We start from the raw sequence: 19,199 nt of genomic DNA on the forward strand, positions 1-19,199 counted from the left end.
TACAAAGCCAGAGAACATTTACAGGATGCGAAGCTCTTGAATAACTCTATAGCCTTTATAAAAAATCCCCTGCCCCAATAATGCTTGTTTTATTTCTCTGAATTCAGCCTCAAACTGGAATTAACAATTTAAGAAAGATACAAATTAACCAGGGTGCTTTTGGGCCTTTGGTTCATAGCTTGTAGCCCTTAGTGAGCTGAACTAAAATCAGCACCAGCCCAGGAGGATGAAACTTAATACTGCTATGTTTTTGTTTGTTTACATTGCATTTTTTTTGCATTTACTCTGTAAATCACTTTAAGCCCCCCAGTGGAGAAGAGGTGGATATAAATGCCTAAATAAAATAAATGAAAAAAATCTGGGATCCAGCTCAATGTAATGCCATGCCCAAAGTACATTTTTAGCTAAGTAAAGCAAAGCATTACCAAAAACAAGGGTGAATTAAATAAATCTTACCTGATCAGCACCAGTGAGATGTATGAAACTTTCAAGAACAGATGAACTCAGCCTGTCCATTACATCTATAGCCAACTCATCATCACCCTAAAAGTAATAATTTTTAAACATGTGATGCATAAGACAGTTGAGGAATATTAATGCATGGATGTTACTTGACTAATATCAGTTAGTAAACTAAGACAAATTACTCTTACCTTCGAGATGTCTAACACTGTGAACAAGGCCCTTATTTCTCTAAGACAACTGACAGCTAATCTTCTAGTGGCAGGTCTTGTGCTACAAAGAATGACCAACGCAAAGCCTTCTACCACATGGAATACATTTGAATAGGGGGTTCTTTCCAGAGGAAGAGTAGGAGCATTTCCATTGGCGACACCACGCTAAAGAGGGGAGGGGAAAAAACCAGGAGCAACCGAAATTAACAGTGATTAAAACTGTAATAGATTGATAGAAGATAGAAAGATAGACAGATAAACAAGACCTACTTTCAATAATAGCAATGTAAGAAATGTCTACACATTAATTCTTCTGATCTCTCCTATTAGAATTACTAATATTGGGTGAAGCTAAGAATGACATTTACAATAGTGTCTAGGTCAGCACAAGGAAGCCAAGAGAGTAACAAACAATTAAGCAGATGGTAAAACTCTATAAAGAAGGGGGTGAATAAGCTACCTACTTTTATAGTCATCTTCCAAACAAGATATCAACTATTTTCAACATCTTCCAAACAAGATATCAACTATTTTCAACTATTATACACATTGCTTGAAATGTTCTCTGTTTATTCCTAAATCTATCTCAACTAACTTCTTCCCATCCTCCTTTATTCTCTCAGTTCTTGGGTCTTAACCTGCACAATTCAAAAAGGTTTATTTTCTAGTAGTTTAGGTTTATTTTCTAGTAGTTTTCATTCTAAATAATTTTCAGTAATTTTTCTATTTGCATGAAACTGATTTTGTGACACCATGAAGATCTGGTGAACACAAAAATCTTCTGTTATTTCCAAATAACCGAGTCAACCACTAAAGGATAATGATTACCAACAGAGTAATTTCATATAGAAAAACAATACCTGAACTTCTTGGTTCTTATTTTGCATTTGAACAGCTTGTTTCCACTGATTGATTAGCTGCACTAACATCTTTACTGCATTGTCAAGAAGTGTTGGGTGAACGTCAGTCACTTCACGGACGATAAAATAAACAAATCCCGATAACACATCTTCCCGCCAATCTGGAAAATCAAGCATTAATGCTTGTAAAGTGTTGAAAGCCAGGGCACGCAGTTCTTCATCCATATGAATTGTCAGCCTGTTGAGAACATAAGCCATTGTTTAGAAATTATACACATTGCTTGACATGTTCTCTGTTTTCTGGCTAAAGATCTCTTTTGCTTGTGGTTACTTTTCACTCACAAAGAATCTATTTAAGATCACATGACTAATTTTTCCTTTGCTCTGTTAATTTTATGGTCAACCACATGATATGCTTCACAAGGATGTCTAAAAGAGTCTGAATCAAAGTCATTATAAGTTCACAAGTCTTCAAAACATCTATTTTGCTCAAAGTGCTAACAATAGGTTGCCCAATTTTGCTCAAAGTGCTAACAATAGCTAGCCCAATTTCCTCATGAATTCCACCATACAGCAAATATGCTTGCAAGATAGGCTTTTTTTACGAAATCTGATGGAGTTGCCTGCTTTCAAATCACCTCTGCTTGCTTTTATTCGAGTTGCCTATGGAATGTCAACTTTATATCAGAATCAAATATTAATCTTACAATCAAACTAGAAGGCTGCCTACCCATGAACTTCCCATGGGTAATGTCAGAGTGGCAATCCGTTCATGGACCTGAACTAATCTCTGGAAAATGATGGTTAAGAGATCAGGAGCACCTTGTCACATACTCTGAGGAGCTGGAGGGAGAATTTTCCCCACCCTGTTATTTCTAGCCTTCACCAATTGTGTTACATTGATAGAAACATTATCAGTGGCTAATGCTCACCAGTTTTCTTGTTAACCATCTTTAAAGCCCAGTTTCAAATTCTAGTTAAGGAAAAGCCCTGATTTACCATTCACACAAGTTAACTGTTATTGTTAATGTAATGCTGTGCACAAGTTCCAGAAAGGGAAGGGACTAGAGTGAGGAAGTTACAGTCCTGTTTTTTGGATTTCTTAATCATGATTTAAGAAATCCACATCATTATGTCCGCATCAGCCTCTGAATGTCCATATTAACATCCAAGTTCTCAAACCATAGTAGAAGCTGAATACGTGAGCAGGTGTCCTAAATGTAACAAATTAGTCATACAAGCTCTTCTTTTCACAATGTAAAATAAACCTCCTTGTATCTTGAGTTTCACTGAGATGTTGCCAAAAAAGAAAGATATCCATTCTGTCATACTGTATGCATAGTACTCCTCTATGTGATGAGCTGTGATTCACAAAGAGTCCCATCCAAAGGGGGGGGGGGGCAAAACCACTCATGGGAGTGGCAGGGCAGCCATGCCAGCAGGTTCGCCCTCTCTGGGGCACTCATCCCAGCAGAGGAGCGAAACCACCGCCGTAAAGCCACCATCATCCTCCCCAACGGTGGGACGTGGTATAGGATCCCTGTGCTGTTGCTGCTGGCATAGCAGGGGCAGGCCACAGGAGGAGCCGATGTCAACTGGCACCCTCCTGGCCACCTGGCATGTTACGCCAGTGGATGCGAGGTGTAATTTATGCAACCCCTTTGGGTGGTGTAAGCCTATTGCATGTTATGGGGGCCTCTGGGCAGCGGGGAAGCTGTCACGCTTGTGAACCCTCCCCATGTTCCTGGGAAGTCACTTTGGAAGCGGCAGGACAGCTGCAGCCAGCCATCTGAACTTGTGAATGGGGCCGTAAAGCTCAAACCCTGCCAGAAATTTTGTTAGTCTTTAAGGTACTATTGGGCTCTTGCTCTTTTCTAGTACTAATCTAAATAATGCATTTATTATTTTGATCACAATATATGAAATGCAATTTTTAAAATAGTCTTCACCAATGAAAGTTTGATCCTTTTCTTTACCTTGCAAGCAGTTCAATGAGGTCAGTTCTGCTCATGCCATCAGGAATTAGCCTTGGAATAGCAGCAATGCAAGTTCTAAATAAATCAATTTTCGGTTTTCTTTCACCCCTTTAACAGAAAATCAGTAAAACAAGGGTTCACATTCAGACAGTCAGCAGTAAATATACACATCAGGGATTCAGTTATCAATAAACAGGGTAGTACTGACCTGTTATTGTTGTTGATCAAGTGGTCATCTGTGCATGGGTACTGCACACATTAAGAATTACCGCAGAAATATTCTGGAGGTTCCAAAAAAACCCTAAGTGTGCTCTGTCCCCTTTCACGCACTGTTTACTAACTTTTTGCAGTGTGAAATAGAGGGGGAGGAGTACCCTTCCTTCAGTTACTCTCCACCACTCACAACAGGGAAGGCGAAATTGATTTATGAATGAACATGTGACCACTCAATGAACAACAGTTACAGGTAAGTGCAACCCTGTTTCATCATCATGGTGCCACATGGGAGTGTAGCGAGCTGACTTATTAATCTCAGGAAGGCAGGAGTTCTCACTCAATAGAAGCCTGCACTTAATGTGGCCCACTGTCGCATGTCTGCAGTGGTGTGCTTCTTTTATGCTCAGGGTAGTCAATATGTCCCTGAAGTCATTCACATATTTAATGCTAAATCTGTAGCTTAGCTATTATATGGAATTTTCATTTGGGTTAGCACACATAATCAGTTTTTTAGACAATCCAAGCACCTTTCCAGAATCACATTTTGGGTGTTCCATATCATGTAGTATTGAAACTGGGTTGAGGCTCTTAGCAACAGGAGCCTGGTTTTAGACCTTGAAATTCTGTGCCTCCACTTTATATCTGAATACCCTAGTTTGTGCATATGCTGTTGTCTGACTCTTTTTCAAGTAACTGGTTGTGTTTAATTTTGTGGAAAATTAAGGCAACCGGCATTTCACTTGATTCGCTTCTCATGCTGGAGAAACAACAAGCTTTTAGAGTGTTGTGCCAGAGATAGTTGGATACTGAGACACAAACTCTGTACTCATTAGCTAATAGGGCATGTTCTCCACTTGTGTATGATTTAATGCCTGATTATGAAGTACCAGCTGCTTATTTCTTGAAGCTCAAATCCCTGCAAATCCGCAGAGCTTTCATGCTCGCAACGTTCAGCAGTTCTATATTGCAAATTCTTGAGAACACCTCATCAGGACAGATTGCCTGTGTGGAGCTAGAGCGCCTGAATTTTTATCCCATATTTTGATTCACTGTAATATTTATACTTAGCTGAGGAACACTTTAATTAGCCCTCTTTCACGCAAGTTTAAAGGTCATTTTGATACGCACCTAGTTATGTGTCATCTCTATGACTGGAACCCTCACTTTACTAATTAAGTAGATCAGTGTCTGCTAGTTGTCATGAGGCTTCAGGAACTGATTTGTCAGTAAGGATAATTTCTTTTTTCTTCCTTCTTTACAGTTTATTATATTTAATTTGTGTTATTTCTTGATGTTGTCTGATCTGGTTATGTAGCTTGTAATAAATGCCTAATACAGATTTCTGATCTGATCTGCAGCCGGACCATTTTTCCACTGCCCAAATTTTCTCATGGCATCTACAGTCAGAGATACACAAAGTTGCACCTGAGGAGGCAATATGATGAAACGGAAATTGTTGGCAGTTTTGTGCTGGCTGAAAGAGTGATGGAGCAGCAGAGGGAGAACTGAGCGAAGGGGCTCCACCTCCTCTTTATCACATTACAAAAGGCAGGAAGCAGCATGGGGAAAGGGGATGGAATGTCCTCAGGCTTTTTCTGAGGCCGTTTCAAGACGTTGAGGTTTTCCACGCCGCAGAATTTTTTTGTCAGCGGAGGCGAGGCCGCTCGCGATGTTACGCGGGCGGCCTCCAGAGGCCGGGTAGACGGCAGGCGTTCGCGACGGTCGTGCTTCCTTCGTTCACGCCGCATTATTCATCGCTGCCCTCCGACCTCCAGGGGTCGGAGGACAGCGTGGGCGGGGCTGCGACGGCCAGCAGGCCGACGACGGGGACACGGTGAGTGGGATGGGGAGGGGAAACAGCGTGGATCAGATCAGATCATTCCCGCCACCGGGAACACGCTTTCCCCTCAAAAACAACCCTTTAAAGGGTTGTTTTTTAGGGCGGCCTGACGCCGCTCTGGGGGAGGGGGAGCGCAGTCAGGTCGGCGCTGCTGCGTTGCAGCAGTGCCGCCTGTGCGAACAGCGGCCTGGGGGCAGCGTTTTTACCGCCCCCAGGGCGTCGTTTTTGGCCCGTGCGGAAAGGGCCAGAGCTTCAAAAAACCCTCTGGGGTAGGCCTGTGCGTGTGGAATATCCATGTGGGACTCCACAGGCACCACAACAATGACCCACTTCTATTCTGCATGTTTGGTTGACACATTCTGGAGTAACATGATCGATGGGTCCAATAAAGGAAAAAACACAGGTTGCCATGCTGAAATCAACAGAACACAACTATTCAATTGAACATTAAGCTCCTTTGCCCCCAGTGGAATTTAACGTTCAACTTTCCCTAAATCAAGCCTCAGCTATTTCCAGGCACAAGCACTAGAACAGAATCAAGAATATTCTGTAAAGTCTACCAGTGTGACATAGTGGCTGCAGGATAGAATCTGGATTCAGATCCCTGGTTTGCCATGGAAGCTGGGATACCTTGAGCTAGTCACATACTCTAACCTACCTCACAGGGTGGTTGTGAAGATAAAATGGATGAAAGGAGAATGATATAAGTCACTGAGGGTTCCCATTAGGAAGACAGGTTGTAAATGAATAAAATAAAGCCCAGAAACCACAACTAAAATAAAAATAGCACCCAACTAAAACAAAAATACCCAAATACAATAATAAATGAGAAGGACTGATTCATTACATACGTGATCATGTCTTCAGGTTCTTTATTAGACATCTGTATACTGGTCATGCACATCGGCCTGCCAACCTCTTTGTCCAGATGCCGAAGGATACTGTCTAGTGCTTTTCTTACTTGAGGATAGTATATTGACATTCCTGAAGAGGCAAAGGCAAATGGCACTTCATTCTCAATGCTCTGCCAAGTTTAATGTTCACTTTCTCAAATCTCATTGGGTATTCATTTTGCTCCAATGCAAAACACAGTGCTCGATACAGGCTGAGACTTATTTCAAGGAACAACTTTAAGATGAAGGGCTGACCTTTAAAGCCCTAAATGGCCTGGAACCATGGTATCTGTGGGACCATCTCTGCCGCTATGTCTCCCAGACAACGTTGCATTCAGCAAACAACAACTTTCTGGTGGTCCCTGATCCCAAAACTATCTGGCTGCCCTTGACTAGGGCCAGAGCCTTTTCGTCTTTGACACTGGCCAGGTGGAACTCTGCATCAAATGGGACCTGGACCCTGCAAGACCTGACTCAGTTTCACAAGGTCAGCAAGACTGAGATGTTCTGCTAGGCCTATAATTGAAGACAGAAACGGTTCCACTCTGTTGGTCTCCCTGCCCTGCCCTTCTTCTCTCTTCCCTTTCCCTGTATTTTCTTCCTTTCCTCTCTCCCATTCCTTTTTTTCTTTTCTTCCTCTTGTTCTTTTGGTGCTCTCCCAGTGCTGGTAAGGATGTTGCTCGGAATTTTTTAATGTACTATGGAAATTATTTTAAGTTTGATTCTATGTTGATGAATTTATTTACATTGTATTTTACTGGTTGTTACCCACTTTGAGCCCAACTTTGGTTGGGAATGGCAAGGTACAAGTCTAATAAATAAACAAGTATACTACAGGCTTTAAGGACCACAAATTTTGGCTGACTTTTTATAGATTAAACTTTATTTAGTTGCTCAGTGAATATAAATCCTCTTTCTGGCCCCTTCCGCACATGCAGAATAATGCTCTTTCAATCCGCTTTCAATGCTCTTTGTAGCAGTGTGGAATAGCAAAATCCACTTGCAAACTGTTGTGAAACTGGATTGAAAACGCATTATTCTGCTTGTGTGGAAGGGGCCTCTGTTTGGAAGAACACTCCAGGTAGTTAACACTGAGCTTGACACTTAAATACATTTCTCCCCCAAGGAGAAAAGTCTTGTCTGCAAATTCCTACTGTGTTTTAGAGACGCAAATTAATTTCATGGAAAGGCAGGGTCTCTTGTCAGATTTAAAAATGGACTTGCCAGTGGTATTAGTGGAACTCTATACCAGTTAACTGTTACTTTTTCCCATAGTTTCTTCTGCTAAATTTTGCTAACTGCATAGGTTTAAAATAAATTAGGATGATCATATGAAGAATAAGAGCTACTGTAGGAATTACCTCCTAAACTGATTTAAGCAATAGGAGGAAGAACATGGATCAAAACTCTATTATGCATTTCTTCAGCACATAGGATGTTAACCATTACAATTATTTGGCATAGCGATCTATAGAAAAAAGTAATTTCTGCATTCAATTTTTGAGTATCAGACTTATTTCTAAGTTCAAATCTAACATTGGGCAGGTAAAAGCAGCCATGACTCCTTAACTGACCTATAACCTTTGCTTCTTCATCTGTCAGAGTTTTATTGAGGAAAATTTTCTTTACACGAAGAGTGTTTCCTGAGGGAAGTACAACTCCAGTCGTTGGCATAGGTGGTTCGCCATCCTTCTGCTGTAAACTGTCCGCTATCACAAGGAAGACTCTGAGACCTATATTCATTCTCTTGATTTGAAAAGGGGGGAACATTTATTAGCAGACAGACAATACAGTACATCATGTCATAGAAACTTAAATTTGAATGATTAGCATTCCGCACTCTCTTTTAAAAGAATGATCAGCCCAGGAAATGTCTTCAGCAGCATTCAGGCAAATAGTTCATTCAAAATCTATAGCTCCAGGAACAGGAAAAAAGTTCAGCTGTAAGACTCAGTATTTAAGGACAGATTTCGGCCCCCACCCCAAAATGTTTCTAGATACACAGGTAATTCTGTTCAGGGTAGAAAAACATTATCTATATGAGAGCATAATTATGGTTTACCGTAATTGTACCAGTTTTATTATTTTTAAATTATTAGTTTACATGGAGAAACACTGCTTTAATTTGTCCTGTTTTGGTGAGGAGAAAAAGCAAGCTATAAACATTTCAATAAATACCAAATCCACAGTGTTGTTGATTAAACCACTTGCAGGACATTTCAGTCAGACCCTTCAGTGAGTTAATTACAAAAGGAGGCTTTTGTTGTATCCAGGTGCCAGAATAATGAAACAGTTAGCAAGCCATGGTTTGATTAAAGTCAGGCTTAGGGTGATGTCTGAACTGAAGCTGCCAATGAACTTTATTTTGCTGATGAATGCTAAACTGGGATTCTAAATGTGCTTGGCTTGCAACTTATGATCAGTGGGGTAGATCCAACTATCCTTTATGTAGCCTTCTGCCATCCCATAGCATCCCTCTATCATTTATTATAGCCATCCAACAGTGAATAAGCTTAATTAAGGTTTCATTGCAAGACAGCAATGAAAAAGAGCCTGGGATATTTTGCTCAAAGGAAAAGTGACAAAACAGCAGATTAACTGGAATCTCTGAACATAATATGTTCTGTTGTGAATGTCTGTTAAACAATATTAAACAAACCACAATTTTGTGAGCTTGAACCAACCGCAACATGTGATGGACATAGGTGCCACTAAACAGTTTTGCCCAGGCTGATACAAAATTTAGTCTGTGAGCTAATCTAAAAGAGAAACAAAAAATCTAGTGTTATATTACATGTTTAATGACTGAACAAGTATACTGAACAAGTGTGTAAAATTCAAAGATTTCTAGGGATTCTACTTGCCGTACGTGTTTTAACTGATCATCACAAATATATCACTGTAACTTTTTCACTCTAATTATATTTTTACCTCTGGATTAATAGTGAAGGTCTTCGGTGATTTTCCAACACTCAAAAGGTCAAAAATTATTTCTTTCATTGCAAAATCCAAGCGTTCCTAAGAGGAAAGTCACATCTACATAAGAATCTTTTAAAAATATATATAATGCACACAATATAACTAGTTCTGTATAAGTCAACTTTCTGGTGAAACACTGAATTTCACTCCTAGCCAGAATATCAGTAAATTATATATTTAATGTGGATTATATAATAATCCGGTGAACTGATAACCTCCTAAAACAGGTCATTTTATGCAACTACTGGTTATTTTAATTTGTGATAGGATATTTAAAATGGTGGTCCTGAATCACTAGGATTTCTCCCTTGAAAGACAGGTTACCCACCACTATCATGCTTCTCCTGCTTTGTACAGCAACAAGGAACATAAAGAAAATGCTGGGTGTGCTACAACATAAACTCTCAGTTGACGTTCAACATGATGACATGAAGCGTGTGCAGAACAGGTCTCTAAATCCCCCGCAACATACAGAGCTTCCCTGGTGCAGCAGCCCATGTGAAGTCAATTATTAAAGATAGCCATTTTAAACACGAAAGAGCTACAGTATGGGATTCAGGTTCAAATCTCCTATTCAAACATGAATAGGCCTTTCAATTTAACCTGCCATGAATGAATGACGTGAGAATCCCATATATGCTGCCTGAGCTTCTTGGGGAAAGCATGCTACACAGGATAAATAAAAACCAAGCATTTGCTAAATCTTTACTGCACAGTCAGATTTTCATATGAATACACTATTGAGGAAAGTTACCTGAGCAATGAACTGAATAATCTTTACAAATATGTTCAGAGGCGTATCTCGAGGCACAACACTGCGAGAGCCTTTTGGGAAAAGTGCTGATACAATGCTCATGAGGCGGCTGCAAACGAAAGGATTGAGAAAGTGGTACTGAGCCAACTCAACAACTACTTTGCTGCAAAGCAGTAACAGTGCTTTTTAATTCAAACACCCTGACAAAAGTTTTAGTCTGTTAAGCCAAACAGCTTACCTTTGTGTTACAGTGTTGCTTTCACATTTTATTCTAATAACATAAACCCATAATAATCTGTATAGTGATTCCAGTGCAACTCGGGACATTTTGGGATCTTTATTCTGTTGGAAACAATTTTTAAAACAGCAAATGTTATTACACTTGCAAGCGTTAAGTTCTCTAAGGACATTTTGAAATCTCTGAAGTTGCTAACTGAAACAGTCTGCACAAATAAACCCATGTGTCTATTAAAAAGTTAGCTCCAGCTCAGATCTATATGCTGAATTTTGTTTATTTATTGAAAAAAGAAAGAGGCGAATCAAGAGCCTCTAAATTAACCAGTTTTACTAATGTAATATATGCCATCTGTCAGAGAAGTGAAGACACACAAACAGTTAAGTAGATCAGACAAATATTGAAGAGAAGGTTAATTTTAGATGAATTTTTGAGCCAGAGATTACATTTGTGGTGTTATGAAACGAGAAACTTGTTAGTGAAATTCAGCGGAAATAGTTAAGGTCCCCCAGAATTCTCTGTCAACACAGTATAGCTGCCAGATTTCCCTTTTTTAAACTAATCTGCTCAGAAAGGACTAGGCTTTTTGGCACACAATCAGGCTGCCATTAACATGCTTTCACTCTGCTTTGGCTTCTATCATCATCATGAGGGGTGGAAAAATAGCTATTCCTCCTCCACAAACAGCTTTCACATTAACAACCTATCAGAAGAATCTCTGAGCTTGGTATCCCAGCAGCACTGTATATATCTCCTGCAAAGAAAGAGGGATTATAGCAACCGACATTTACAAACTTTCAAGTCCAAAACTGTCACAAGAGGCCAAACATGGTAATGCCAAAACCCCCCCCCCCCAAAACCAGAGGGGGATCTAATAGCATCATATTTGAACTTTCAGTGCAGTTCTTGGATACTGATGACTGTCAAATATTTTCAAGAAGACCCCAAAAAGGGTGAGAGTGTAAATTACAATTCCCAATTCATTCACTCTTGTAATCAATGGACTTGCGGTTAAAACGAAGGTTTTTTTAAAAAAATAAAATCATTTTTCTTTTTAAATTATATTGGCTGGCCAAAAGGCCGTAATAATAAATATCTATCTATTTTTAAATTATACATGCTACAAGTCAGGGAATATTATAAAGTCTTGACAGGGTTCCAAGAATTTTCGGGGAGACTTGGATGGGAATTTGGGATTTATGCAAGGATTCCCCATTTCCTGTTGTGCTGAACAGAATCAAGGCCATTATGTATAACAGAAGATTAGACTGTGCAAAAAAACCCAATACATAACAGTAATGTAATAGCTTTATAAAGAGTAAACTTTTAATTAGTATCTTTTAATTAGTATCTAATTTAATCTTTTAATTAGAATCTAATTTTAGTATCTTTCTTTGTAAACCCTTCAGCAACTCCAGCAACTCTGCCTGAAGCTCCTAAAACTGCACCATGTTGTGAGAAATGTTCAAAACTACAAAAGTGTTGAACTTTACCATGAAGTCAAGAAACTGAAGAGTAATTCTCCCTTGTTATTAAAATTCTCCCTTGTTATTCTCCCTTGTTATTCTCCCTTGTTATTAAAATGCTGTAATTTCTTTGAAATGTGTTTTTATAACTGTTGTTACACTTTACCTTCTGTTATGATTCAAAATTATACACAGGAGAATAAACATTATATAACATATAGCCCAACCCAAAGGGTGGGGGGTAAAGAGGTGCCCGACGACAGTGCCTTGGTGCCACCTCCAAGGAGAGACGCCTCTTCTCTCCCGGGGAAGCCTATAACTGTAAATGACTTTGGTAGCGTAAATCTGCACTGCAAAAAGGGGGCGTTTCCAGGATGAAATTGTCCATACACACATACACCCCAGAACAGCCCAGATGGCCACCATTGCTGTGGGCTGTTGCGGCTGAGGGATGTTGATGCATGGGACAGCTTCCGGGTTCAAGTGCTACACAGTTGCATAGTACCCTGCTGCTAGCATAATAAGCCCTCCGCTGGCATATTGTTTCCAAGACTCTGTTCATCCCCCGCCCCTGGATTGCATGCTTTATTGTGTAAAGAGCTATCTTCCGTAGCACACTGCAAAGTGGACAAAAAGCTTTAACAGCTGAAAAAAACTGTTCAAATATGCATTCACATGAAGTAGTTTTAAATAAGTTTAATAGGAATAAATTTCACTTCATTTTGTAAATGCACATGTTACTGGCTATTGTGGGTTTTCCGGGCTGTGTGGTCATGGTCTGGTAGTTTGGCTCCTGAACGGTTAGCCTGCATCTATGGCTGGCATTTTCAGAGGTATGTAACAGCGAGGTGTGTTTCTGTGCCACAAGGAGAAACACATATCGCCATGACATACCTCTGAAGATGCCAGCCGTAGATGCGAGTGAAACGTTAGGAGTAAAAACTACCTCTGCCACAAATCCTGGAAAACCTATAACAGCCAATTGATTTCAGCTGAGAAAGTGTTCAGCAACATTTATTACTGTTTCTTCTATCAACTGGGATTGGATTATTAGGAATCCCCCGTTCAGAGATTAACCACCTCTTATACTGTTGGCTCTTGAAAGTGACATTGTTTTTGACTAAACAGGACATACAATACAACAATCAACAAAAAACAGGAGACAAAGCTTTATCTTACTCTCTTATGACAACATAGTAACTCACCTGAAGAGTTTCTATTTGTTTTCTGATACTGTTGTTAGATGGCATCTAAATAAAGCAATGCAAGACAGCAAAACATAACAAACATGAGAATGGAAAGCACATGCATGTTAGATGAAAAATAAAAAGGCACAAACAGGAAGCAGTTTTACGAGGGCTCTATTCAGCAGAAAGACATGTTGTGTGGATAAGCCCCTACTTTAAATCTGTGTTTCGCTCCTGATTTACCAAGTTTAGAAAAATGACAGCTGCAATCAGATTTAAGGCATTTTAGATGGCCAGCAGCCCAAGAACTAATTTTCATGTGCAGAGGAGATTCTGTTGAAGAGGAACTCCCTCCTTGCCCAGTCCTGCAATTTCATGGCAAACTATTGTTTTTGAGGTGAGAAAGATTGTTATGTTTCATTCAAACCCCTGATGAAGTGAAATCTAACTTTTAAAAGCCTGGCATGGAATAAATAAAATAACATTACCTGGGATCCTGTTTTATGGCTTAAAAATGCCTAATACTGCTATTTGGCTCATGGCCTGGAGGCTTATTAGATCTTAAATATTATATAACCGTTTCTATGATCAGAATTAATCGTTTCAATCATCAGATTAATTGTCTGCTACTGTGTGAAAACACATTTCCTTATTGTGTGGCTGAGCAAACATACAACTTGCTTGCTTTCTCAAAAGCTGCCAGCACACTTTCATTACAATACCTTGAATTGCAGTGGAAAATCCATCCTCCAGTACATATTCACTAACTGGCTGTGAATTCCATTATACGTCAAAGCAGGATAAGCAACCGTATGGCTAAGGTGCAGCCAAGCTATTGCAAGTTTCGTCTCATTAGGTTAATGTGATTTCCCCTTATAAAATGAATCAGGGATTTCCCAGGGAGCATGAAAGGCAGAACATAGAACCAAGCTCTATTACCGATCTCCCCTGAAACAATATGTGGCAGAAAGGGAAAAAATGTCTGAACGCTGCGAGTACCTATTCTTCCAAAAAGCTTTAAAATTTTACTCCCATTCCCTCAACTGATCTAAAATATCCACTGTTGTTCTTACCTATTCCTGAGTAAGACCAGCTTATTGCTCAGGAATAAATTAGGCCATTTTAGTAGGCCCAAGTTTACACTCAACAGTGAAAATATTATGCAGTTTTATTAGCAAGCGTCACAGTCAAAACAGATGTGATGTGGGAGATCCACGATGAATAGCTCTCATGATGTTTTCATTTTCACATTAATGCATCTCGTGAACAGGTTGCTAACTTTCCCTACATGGGCTAACAGTTTTGGAGGCAGCTAAACTGGGAACATGGTAAACATGTAAACAGGTTACATCTCATGGTTTTCAAAGTCTCATCTCCTTATGAGACAGGAACATACCACCACCCCCAAACCTATTCCGAACAGTTCTTTGACCCCAACTCCCAAATGCACTAACAGTGTCCTAATTAGTACAGAAAATTTCTATTGAACAGAGCCCCATGGTAAAATGTTATGCTGTTAAGGGTTGATAAAACTATATTAAAATATAAAAATACATGCTCTATGATTACTAATTAATTTTCTGGCAATGGCAGTTACCCATCCATTGGCAGCCATAGGAAAAAAAATCCTAAATAATAAAAGAACTAAAAGAGCATCCCCCCTCTATGTACTACATGGAGAAAGCTTCAATAGCAGATACAACACAGACAAATAAAAGGCAGACATGGCAAAAGAACTGCAAATGCATTAAAAGAAATATACAAAACTTTGACAAGTGTGATATATAAGATGATAAGAATGTGATCCTTTACCAAAAAAAAACCCTCAGGTGACAGAGTTTACCTTTTTCACTTTGTTTTACATAATTTAAACTGCAGGAATAATTCAAAGTCATTACAAAGACAGTCAAGAAAAACCTTAGCAACAAGATTAACCACAGGAATTCCACTGAAAAGTAAAATGCTATTAATATATTTTATATATAATATACAGCAAAATGCATCAACACCAACAGAAATCAAACTATTGCCAGTAAAACTGTCTTGTAAAATTGTGAACTAATCAATCTTACCAAGCACAAATCCACTAAAGCTACCATAATTACTACACACCGCAGTAAAACACTTGTTGGTTTACTAAAATCAGAAATAGGGAGTTTAGCATGTGCTTTTAGCTAAGCCACTGAAAGTGCCTAATTGTGGATGACCCCATCAACAAACGTTTTGGCTAAATTCTTACATTATGGGAATGGCACAGTTCACCTTACCCCATGCTACTCTTCGGAATATGAAAACCAGTGGAAAGGAAAGGTTCACAAAAGAAAAGTCACATTACACACAACTGCTTCTTATAAGATATTCCACTAACATTTTTATTCCCATATACTCGCACCCTTCTCCTCATTGCAAGAACATGTATTCATAGGGAAGGAGGCAACTTGGAACTTCAGAGTATGCCAGAAGTCCATCATCTTTGTTTAAGTATTTCAGGGGGCTGCCACTCTAGTGGAAAACTAAAAAGTCTATTTGAGTAGACCACAGCAATTCTTTGGAGCCTGTCCATAGTTTCCATATTGTGACCTTATTGGATGAGGCATGAATCTACAGAAGAGTATTTATACAATTTCTATAAAGTAAAAACCTGATCTTAGGCTGTTTCCACACGAGCGGAATACAGCGTCCCAGGGACGCTAAAAACAGCGTCCATGGGGAGGGGTTCGCACGGCTGCCGCCTCATAACCCCCGAGCAGTGCGAAGCCACTGTTTCCGAACCTTGCTCCCTGAGTGAGGTTTTTCGGAAACAGCGGCTTCCAATCGCTGTTGTGCAAACGGCAGCAGCTGGGAGGTGCCATCCCCCCCCTTTCCTGAACGCCTACCTTGTCTCCTGGCTTCCGGCTTGTCGCAGAGGCCAGGGGACACGCCCCCCTGGCCTGCGACTCCAGAGCCGTCACTCCAGGCTGCAGGGGCATGTCCCCTGGCTTCCGCGACAAGCTGGAAGCCAGGAGGCAAGGTAGGGGTTCAGAGACGGCACAGCCTGTGCGAAGGCTGCGCCGCTGCCTGCCGCCCTCCCGGGACTGTCCATGCAAATGGTCCCGGGGGGGTGCGTCGGCATTGTTTATGTCGACGCACCCCCGCACTGTTGCGGTGCGGAAAGGGCCTTAGTGACATACTGTTTTTATATCTAGATCACTACATTCCTCATCACTATATGCATAGTTTTCTTTAATGGGCTTTTATACATTAATGTATTTGATCAAATCAGAACTGGTTTAATTTAAATCTTTTAGTATGTTTGCATACATTTATGCGCAAATATAATGGAGAGTGGAGTCATTTTAAAAAACCCAGAGAAATTTGATAATAATCAAAGAGTAAAGAGATTGTTCTTACCTTTAAATGAGACAAACAGTTCTGCAGGAAGATATGCCAGTTATTTAAAAAAAACTGCTTCTGGCTAACGCAGAGCAAGCAAGTGATCAGTGGATACAAAGCCTATGAGAAGAGGAAATTTTGCTTTCAAAATTATACAGACTACCAAAAGATTGCCTTAAAATTCTTCATATACACAGTTTCTTCACATACATGGGACAAATTCTCCTGCTCCAACTGGCGCTCATTAAATAGCTTGACTGCATTGTGAACGAAAGTCACCTAAACATGTGACTAAGCAGTTGACAGCAGGGGATTTTACATTTTGTCCACAGAAAGCATATGCTAGTCACATGGAGCAAAGGAAATCAACCAGCTCTGGCCCCACTAGTTGGGTTTCTTATTCCTCCTCTTATGAAAAGAAGTATGCAGTTGATTTTGTGCAGAGCATCCACAAGATCAGAATGAGACTGCAGACATTGCTTTCGGCTTGGACAGCTGTACCCAACATAACACAATTTCCAGATGGCAGATCTCTCATGTAATGTTAGTTTGGCACTTAGTAGGTCAACTGATTGAAGAGTTTTTAGTTGATTATAATCATTTTTCCTTAGAACTGTTCATATGGCTATGGCAAGATCATGCACTTTTTCTATGGTGGGTCCAAGTCCTTTGGAATGGTCTACCTATAGGAAGGCATAAATTGCAGACCTAGTCCACAGAGCATTGGTGGAGAGTTAAGCAGATCTGGCTGGGAATTTGCTGACCTTCTGTTTTTGAATCCTTGCTTTTTAAATGTTGAGTGTTTTCACATTTGTAATTTGTATTTCTGAATCCTTTTTAATTTTGTTAATCACGCCCTTGCAATTTGACCGCTGCATTGTTTGCTACTTTGAATTCAAGAAGATAAGGCAGGATAGAACTGTTGTCAATAACTAAATATCAAGACTTTTAAAATAAGCTTGCATATTACCAGGCCTTCAGTAAAGGTCCTTTGTAGGAACAATGGCATGAAATACAATCTGATCTGATAGTGAATTGTAAGTTATCATTAATACTTCTCCCAACAATTACCAGTTAATTAAAACTTTAGCTGAAGCTTGCAACCCTAATTCTTGGGTAGCCAATCATCCAAGTCAAGGAATTGACCATCCTTGGTATATATATGAATTTATTCACTTTGTTTAACTGCTCTAGCCTAGGAAAACAAATAAAATAGTTCTTAATACCAATGAGTGCTTCTTTCTTGAGCTCAGCTCAAAGGTAGTCTGGTAAAGCATCTCCACAAAGTTTTTCAAACATGGCACGTTAACTTCATTTTTCACAGCCTAGTACAAAATAAAGAACACGACATAAATTTCTTCTAATAGGAGATCAATAATGACATTTAAAACAAAAAAGGATAAAAATTCTGAGATATAAACATTACAAATCACCCAGATTTTATTGAAATTACATTGCTCATATAATAATCAATCAATCATGAAGCACACCCATTAAGACAATAAAAAAGCTATAGCTATTTATGCCTTTAAAAGATTGTATCGCCCAGGTTCTCAAGTCTGAACCAGGAAAAAATGGAATTTTTCAATTGTGCTGTCAAGAGTAATATACAACACTCTCCCAATTATAAGACATCGGAGAATTTATGACCTGAAGTTTCTTACAGGCTTGAGACTTTGTCCTTACTAAATACTGGATTGGATCTGATGGATCCATTCTTTTGGGGTAGTGCTCTTTTCGGAAGAAAGTTCCTGCCACTAAAGGAAAATGCTACTTCAAGTGTAACAGACCAGTAGGATTCAGCCCAATATCTAAAATATATCCATACTCAAAATCTAGTTAATTAAAAAAAAAGATTGCAAAGGCCATTTAGCTGGCTAACCATCTGGATTTTAATGAAGTCATTACCTAAAATCAAGATACATATGGATACATCTAAATGAAGGTGCTTTTTGAAGATTAACAGCTCAGTCAATGGGCTTAGACTGGAGTAATTCTACGTAGGATCACATTGTTAATGTAGTTATATACTGTACACCAGGGGTGGGCAATTATTTTTTCCATGGGGCCGCATAAGAAACAGAAAATATTGTGCAGGGCTGGGCCAAAAGGCTGAACTCAATTCTGCATAATAGGGGCTGATAAGTGACAGACAGGTGCACAGATCAACTTGGAATCAGTGGCAACAGTTCTGCATACAACACTATTTGGCACAAAGAATCACAGGCTTAACCTACCTGCATAGTTGTCCACTGTGACAATCAAGCAAGTGGGGAGATTTAAGTCCCTTGACCTACTTTTTTCATCGACTGGTGCTTCTGAAAGCCCCGCAGAAGCCGGTTGCCTTGGTTGCCGGCTTCTGCGGGGCTTTCAAAGGCGCCTCGCTCCCCAGCAAGGCAGGGGGGCCAGTCAGGGTCATCCGGCGGGCCGGATGTGGCCCGCGGGCCGTATAATGCCCAGGTCTGCTGTACACAATAAGGTTTTCAATCGTGATCTTCAAGAAAAAAAATGAGTGTGGCACTGTAAAAGTTATCAAGATTTTATCCTAGTATAAGCTTTTAATATGAAATGCAATGCTTTGGCCCTCTTGGATCATAAGTTCAATGCATGGTTTGAAATTACAGAACTAACAAACATTAGTTCTAATCTCCCCCACAGCCAATACCTTTAGCATATTTTAATGCATGTTAACCATGATCATTAGCTATGGCAGGAAAAAAATGGACCTCACTCTCATCATAAGCAAG

The 19,199-nt window shown here is 39.7% G+C and overlaps 1 protein-coding gene across 1 annotated transcript in view; it reads right to left on the reverse strand.

Moving 5' to 3' along the window:
• The window catches only part of FRYL (FRY like transcription coactivator), a 188,735-nt gene that overhangs the window by 68,836 nt on the left and 100,700 nt on the right, over positions 1-19,199 (reverse strand). The window contains exons 10-21 of the mRNA XM_048508727.1: positions 17,679-17,777; positions 16,471-16,572; positions 13,099-13,143; positions 10,431-10,534; positions 10,193-10,301; positions 9,391-9,477; positions 8,034-8,205; positions 6,418-6,550; positions 3,511-3,618; positions 1,535-1,772; positions 654-839; positions 457-543 (exon numbers count right to left, since the gene is read on the reverse strand). Coding sequence (XP_048364684.1) covers positions 457-543; positions 654-839; positions 1,535-1,772; positions 3,511-3,618; positions 6,418-6,550; positions 8,034-8,205; positions 9,391-9,477; positions 10,193-10,301; positions 10,431-10,534; positions 13,099-13,143; positions 16,471-16,572; positions 17,679-17,777 — 1,470 coding nt within the window. The remainder of the gene's footprint in view (positions 1-456; positions 544-653; positions 840-1,534; positions 1,773-3,510; positions 3,619-6,417; positions 6,551-8,033; positions 8,206-9,390; positions 9,478-10,192; positions 10,302-10,430; positions 10,535-13,098; positions 13,144-16,470; positions 16,573-17,678; positions 17,778-19,199) is intronic.

This window comes from Sphaerodactylus townsendi, linkage group LG10 (assembly GCF_021028975.2).
Source record: "Sphaerodactylus townsendi isolate TG3544 linkage group LG10, MPM_Stown_v2.3, whole genome shotgun sequence".
In the NCBI taxonomy this organism is placed as follows: Eukaryota; Metazoa; Chordata; class Lepidosauria; order Squamata; family Sphaerodactylidae; genus Sphaerodactylus; species Sphaerodactylus townsendi.